Raw genomic sequence first — 7,405 nt, 5'->3', positions numbered from 1 at the left:
AAGGATACAGTTTTGACTCAATTAATTCATAATAGAGCGCACATCGATGATTAGACAAGTCATTTAAATGTAGGGCTATTGCTAGCAGAGAGCCTGGCATATTTTGGTACCTGCAGCTCATGGTTAGAGGATTAAATGAACCAACTCGTTCAGAGGATATATACAATTGCGATTAATTAACGTAGCCTGCCACCCACGGCAGGAAGAAAACCTTATTAGTACTATACTTTCAGAAATTTTGATTAATTTAAGATATTTGTAGCAGTCTTTACTTACGGGGATGGATGCCAAATAATCTTCTCAACCTAATGTAGACTTTTCCTCGAGTTTACTTATAGTATTATATATATATTGTGGTCTTCCAAGTTATACTATTTGATAAGATAGATCTACCCAAAAACTTTTTTGAGCGAGGTAAATCAGTCATATAAGCAGGAATGAGAGGTCTGCATCAGGCAGGAAAGCCACCGCCTTTTTTGGGTTAATTAAATCTCGATTCCACTTGCACTCCTGCAACATGTGTGCCATCATTGTTGCTCCTATAGTGAATATTGGAGATTTAGTCTAGATCCGCCGCGGGGGATCAAGGACGAAAGTGATCATCTGGTCTGTTTTCGGTTGGTGGACCAGTCCATTTCTGACTATCCGCCATAAAAGAAGGCTACCGAGCGGGTGAAACATCCCTGCTAAGGTAGTAGAACAGCTAACATGGGGGTAGAGCGGGGTCAATTGGGCCATTGCGAATTTCACCCTCTATGACATTAATCTTCAGATGGACAGTATATATAAACTAACGTAACGGTCTAACTATGAATAACAATGGATCACAATCCAGTTTTGACACAGAAGACCGTTGAAAATCTATATTCAAATGCCATGATTAACATAATAAAGAGCGTGGGGCTAGGCGGTTCCATGAAGGAGACCAGTTTCGGTAAGCGAGCAGCCCAGGATAGAAGAATATTTACGGCCATGCGAGAGTCTGGAGCTGTGGGTAGGAGAACCAGGGGAGAGCTGGGCGACATCGTTGGTGAGTGACCGGGCGTTAAGCTTATGTAGGCGTAACGTCACTCAACACATTGTGATGGGTAGCTATTCATAGTATCAGGCTAGGTAACTAAAAGTAGCATGAATATATAGTAAACGTTAGGGCTGGCAGGACCTGTTGATACTGGAGTCCATAACAGAAACTAATGCGCAAGTATCAGCCGTATCTCGCGTTACCTAATGCAACTCCACAGTACGGTGCTGACCGGAGGGGAGAGAGAGATACGGCTGATACTTGACGATCTGGCGGAGAAAGGCACTTTCACTATCCGATGTGTTTATGATGCGCCAGCGGACGTCATTGTGTGCGTCTGCTGCTGTGGGGAAACTATGGAAACTATAGTTTTCTATACAGCGGACTACAACATGGATGTATAATAAGAACGACGGACTCATCTAGAGACTGCACCGTGCTCTGATGCTGTTGCTTTATGCTTTATGAACAACAGAGAAACACATAATAAAAAAGTGAAACTTATGCTCGTCACCCTCTCCCTCCGGTCCACATTAATACAAATGATCCCAATACGTATGATTGTATGAACTATGAAAAGATCTTAAAATCAATACAAATGTATTTATTATAAACGTTAGTCTTTAATACCTATATCACCATTCAAACATCTTTTAAAAGTTGAACAAACCCCACACAGCTCAGTGAAATGTTGACTTTATTTGATGATTTCAGTAAAAACTAACGTTCATATTTCTCTTTTTGATTATAATACTGATGAACGTTCAAAACAAAGCACTTTGGCAACTTACCACATACGTTTTAAAATGCTTAATAAGCACCGTAACATTCATGATATAATTTCTCCGTCATAATCGTTTGTGTCCGTGAACGGCCGACTGTTGTGTGACGTCAAATGCTGCGGCTGCAAGACATTGTGGGGCAGCATTTTCTCCTCTCCTTTCGGTTAGGGAGGTCCAGTGGTTCCTAAGCTAAAGGAGGTTATAAAGGAAGTTTGAAACCTCCTTTCCTTTCATTCTAGAGAATTCGAACGGCACTTATCATGGCTGCCACTGAGGGACTTCCGGGTAATTTCACTCGGTTAGGAAGGTTCCTAAGCTAAATGGACTATTTGACTGCAGCCCCAGATAACTATCCCACTTGAAATAAATGCGATCAAAACCTTTTGACTTTTTTCTAGGATCAACGTTATAAATCATAACACTTTTTTCACTTTGCTCTGGGCACGGCACTTCAGTACGGCTCAATAGGTTTCAAGGAGAAACTAGTTCTGTCATTGGGCTGATGTGTGCTTTTCTTTCTGCCAGGAGCTCAATCACTACAGTTTACATTGAGGTTCTGCCTCCCAACAACCAGAGCCCTCCGCGCTTCCCTCTCCTCACATACAACCTGGAAATCAGCGAGGCTATGAGGATCGGAGCCATTCTGCTTAATCTACAGGTGAGCCTCTAACCCACAAATCTGCACATGCAAATAAGGATATTTTAAATGTAATGAGGCAATCAGTATCATGCTGTTGTCTGATTGAATTGTCAATAAGGCATATTGTAGTTTCAGCAACCACACCTTTTCTCCCTTTTTTCATATTTCACTATGCTGTGCTCTCGAGTGCGCTCCACTGCAGCTTCCTAGCTGCCCAGGAGTCATATCTCATAGTCTTAAACTATAATGGCACTATTTGAACTTCAAGATCCTGCTCCTCTTTTCCTTCCCCTAGGCCACAGACAGAGAAAATGACCCGATCACATACCGCATTGTGAGTGGGGATTCCCAGAAGGTCTTCAACCTCTCTGAAACGTAAGTCTAGATATTTCTTTAGTAGATGGAGCCTCATAAGGTGTATTAGCCAAGGCCAACTTGAGAAGGGTTGTATGGATGGATGGAAAGGCTAGTCAATTATGAATGAATTGCATTTTTCTCATAAGCTCCTAAAAGGGTTATAAAATGGGAAAAGGGAAAAGCATGTCCTTTTTGGGTCTGCATGGGTTTCATCCAAGGTCTCTTGTTTCCTCTCAGAGTTAAACAACAGTTAGGTTACTTCATTAACCTGTAATTAGTTTGTTGGTGTGAATATATTTGTCTATACATGTTTTGCCTCATCTATTTCTTAATGCAAGTTGAACACAAGTGTTGTATCGAAAACGAATGTGAAATACTGTGCTAGGTTGGCATGTCATTATTGTGCTATAGTTCTGCAAGGGCACTATTCAACTGTGACATCAACTTGAAAGTCTATCAATATTTTATTTATTTAGCAACAAGGCAACTCCTTTGTGTACACCGGCTGTTTTATCGCATGGACACATGGACAAGGACAACTCTACTATTAAAGTCTTCGATAAGCATTTGTGTTTAACCCTCTGGAGTCTAAGGGTATTTTCTCGATTTTTAGATGTTTTCTTAATGTTGTTTTTCAAGTCCAAAGGACATACAGTATATGGACACACAGTAAAAAAGAAATGTTGAGCCATGGTGTTCCTTCCTTCACCGTGATGGCCATTCAGATAAACCAGTCAGGGTCTGTCTATCACCATTAGCTTCCCTCTGATGATATAGACCGCAAGAGCGAATGGGGCTGTGGGGAAGAAGGAATGAGAGGCGTAGGGATTTTGATGGTAGGGACTAGTTGCTGACTTGCCAATAATTGGGTTTGGCTGATTCATGAGCCAATTTATCCTTTGTGTTATGAACACTGGCACTGGTTGCTGTCACCATCAGAAATCCCAATGAACCAAGTTGAAAAGCACACCTGTTCACGCTCACAAATTGCCTTCGGTGATTATTTGTGTCCATGATGCCAATGTTCTTGTCAAATTAATTTGGATAGCCCAAGGTCACAAATCACTAATTTGCCAAAGAGGGACATCAAATCTGTATAGCTTTAGGAAGTGAAAACAAAACTGAAAGACAAACATTGGAGGAATACCAATGCAGTGGATGTCATATGTAAAGTAGACAGAAACAACAGGAGTAAGATAACGTGTGGATACCCAAATAATGACATGAGTTCAGTTAATATATGCAACAAACATCTGACCTTACCTTCTGTAATCAACCTTTGCATTTGAATAACCCGCCTCACTCACCCAGGGAGCAAGGAAAAGGTTTGATTTATTAAAGTGGTCAGTGCTTTTTAACATTTAAAAAGCAAGCAAATATGGAGGGAAGAGACGCAGGGAGACTGAAACTGCAGGACCCTGCCAGACACGTTTCTCTCTAATTGATTACATCCTCTTTTGTCTCCATCCCCAGTCTTTCAGCTACAGTATGCAAGGCCAAGCCGTGTTGCAGCAAAGTATCCCTGCCTTTTGTTTCCTTTTAATCTGCACCACTGTTTAGATTTGTTTGTTTAATGGGGGGATTTTTACTTTATGGTTCCAAAGCGGCTATAGCAGCAATGACACGATGAAACAATGGGAGATAGCGATTGTTGGCACTGTAATCTCTTATACCAGATACGACTTAAATCCTGTTGAGATAGATACACATCCTTTGGTGCATTCCCTGTGTGGCAGAAATATAACAATCCCATCACAGGCTCTCGGCAACCTCGCAATATATACACTTCAAGCAAAACAGGTGCTGATCGAGCACATGATGAATCAAATCATGATTAGCTCGTACACTTGATGAGTGTGCACTACAGAGCCCAACTTCACGCTCTCCTTTTTCAACCACTCAGGACTTTGATATGATTCAGTAAAGGTATTTTCACATTGCTGCATCGTTTGCATTCAGGCTGTGAGGTTGGCTCAATCCAGCTATTATGAATAATGAACTCTCAAGTCTATAACAACCTATAAATGTTGAAAAAAGCCAGCTTCTACATCTCAGGAGGATCTTGTAGCAGGATAGTGGTTGCAATATGGAAGATGAAGACTGACTTGAGAATAAGTCTATCAAGTCAAGGGAATAATCTGAGTGGCGTTAGGACAACAACCTGCTCCTTAACACCTCTAAAACCAAGGAGTTGACGATTGACTGCAGGAGAACAAAGAAGGAAGTCCACCATACCAGATGAGCTTTTATTGGACTGTTAAGGGAAGATTTATGCATGATAAGAGCCAAGCATTGCAATACAAACATTGGATTGACACGCTGTTATTTAAGAAATGTATACACGTTTTATTATATTGCTACCAAGATAACACCTCAGATATCAAGCTCTCCAAGGCACTCAAAATAGACAAGAGCAATCTATTATATGCAGTATTGAATGTCTCCTCACTCATCGTCACGTTGAACTTTTCCTCGTCGCTCATCGTGCCGTTGAACTTATACTCGTCGCTCATCGTGCCGTAGTACTTATCCTTGTCGTCGCTCATCGTGCCGTTGAACTTATCCTTGTCGCTCATCGTGCCGTAGTACTTATCCTCGTCGCTCATCGTGCCGTTGAACTTATACTCATAAAGTAACTAGTTACTTTTTTGAGAGCAGTAACTATAACTATTACTAGTTACTTTTTTAAAGTAACTTGCCCAACACTGCACATGACCAATGAGGGCACGAGATAATTTGTGCACGGATAGAAACTTTGCTGACAGGCAGGTATGCCATCCAGTTATTTTAGCCGGGGCAGCTAAAATGATTGATCGTGCTTTTTACAGTATTACGGCTTCCACAGATGACATTTTTGTATGGATTTTTTGTCAAAGCACTTAAAGATATTCATTGCTATCGGGATGTTAAAGAGCAGCTTCCAGGTTAAAGAAACCTGTGAATAAATGTGTAGGAAAATGATGAATACACTAGATTTTCTAAAAAATATACAGAAATATACACTACAGTGACATCTGGCGTCGTTTTTGTAAGAAATGTTCACTTCCGCATAAAAAAGCCTCGGCACGTGACCTCCCGCGTGTGACGTACACGGGGGACACAAGGGGGACAGCGGCCGGTGTAACGTATTAATAAACATGGATCCCAATGCTAATTTCGACACAGAAGACACAGAAGAAGTTGAACATGAATATTCGAATATTCGAATGCATATGACGGACCACAACCTTATAATTATGAGCCTGCTAGGCGTCCAAGAGACCAGGATTAGAAGAAATAAGACCAAGGATTAGAAGAAATAACGGCCATCGGAGAGAAATTGAGCTGTGGTGTGAGGAGAACCAGTGGAGAACTGGGCAGCTATCTTGGTGAGTGACCGGCGTTAGCTACAGAATGTTAGCTAACGTCACATCACAACATTGTAAAGTTAGCTATCATATATCAGGCTATAACTAAAGTAGCATTGATAATATAGTAAGGTTACTGGCAGGACCGTTGATACTGATCCATAACAGAAACTAATGCGCAAGTATCAGCCGTATCTCGCGTTACCTAATGCAACTCCACACTAGGGTGCTGTGTACCGGAGGAGAGACGCGAGATACGGCTGATACTTGACGATCTGGCGGAGAAAGGTTGTGGAGCCTCCGTTGATATGTCGTTGTAAATGGCTTGATGGAAAGCAGGAGTGTAGTGGGGAGGGTGCACAGCTGATTGCAGCAGGTGAGTGGAGGTTGAGCCCGGAGCCAGGAGTGACAGCCACCACGCACACACAAACAACACAGACAGGGGGAAACAAACAAACACAAAGGAGACGGCTGGAGCAGTACAGCCACCACAGCGTTACCTAATGCAACTCCACACTATGTCTTACGCTGGCGTGACGAGAGGGGAGAGAGAGAGAGCAGCGTAAGGGAGGGGGGGGGGAGACAGAAGTAATACGGTTTCCCTGATAAAAGCTGTGGAGAGGTATGTGCTAAGGGAGGTGGATGCACAAGCGCACCCGAGGACGAAACGCTAGCCTTCCGGTCCTTTTACTCTGGACTCGGATGTCCTGACAGTGTGGTATTGTGCAACCTGCACAAACACAATACTGGCCAGCTGATTACAATATGGTGAAATACAATGTAAAACTACATAAAAAACCAGCTCCTTAAACACAACCGCTCTACTCAACGCAACTCCACTATACCCGCGGTCAGGAGAGCGGAACGTATCCCTGTGTGAGATATGATGTAATATGACGCGTTTCGACCGTATGACCCTTAAAGACCCTGTGGAAGTGTGCACTGGTGCATGATCTGTTAATGCTAATAGTATAGTAATGAACAATAATTGTCATTGGAACCATATCAGAAGATGTTGGAATAGCAACGAATTTGACGAGTTTTGATTTGCGGGGGAAATCTGCAAAGTGACCTTCGCCTTCGTGGGCGTGGCTTCATCTACTGCGTGACGTCACGAGATTGGACGCCGCGCGCTGGTTTCATTCACCACCGTTCATTTTTTCTCTTTTTCAAATCGAATTTCTCAACGTTGTTGGAGACTAGTATTTTCTGGACAGGTGTGTCGGGAGTCGATTGGAGGGGTTTCCCAAACGACTGA

General features: G+C 42.4%; 1 protein-coding gene across 1 annotated transcript in view; it reads left to right on the top strand.

Annotated features, from left to right (window-relative positions):
• Positions 1-7,405, top strand: part of pcdh15a (protocadherin-related 15a) — a 76,991-nt gene that overhangs the window by 26,576 nt on the left and 43,010 nt on the right. Inside the window, exons 13-14 of the mRNA XM_010783224.1 lie at positions 2,329-2,461; positions 2,739-2,818. Coding sequence (XP_010781526.1) covers positions 2,329-2,461; positions 2,739-2,818 — 213 coding nt within the window. The remainder of the gene's footprint in view (positions 1-2,328; positions 2,462-2,738; positions 2,819-7,405) is intronic.

The sequence above is a fragment of the Notothenia coriiceps genome, unplaced genomic scaffold, assembly GCF_000735185.1.
Source record: "Notothenia coriiceps isolate Sejong01 unplaced genomic scaffold, NC01 NC01_scaffold00024830, whole genome shotgun sequence".
NCBI classification, from domain to species: domain Eukaryota; kingdom Metazoa; phylum Chordata; class Actinopteri; order Perciformes; family Nototheniidae; genus Notothenia; species Notothenia coriiceps.
Note: the sequence above shows the minus strand (reverse complement) of the source record. Positions and strands in the feature narration are given on the sequence as shown.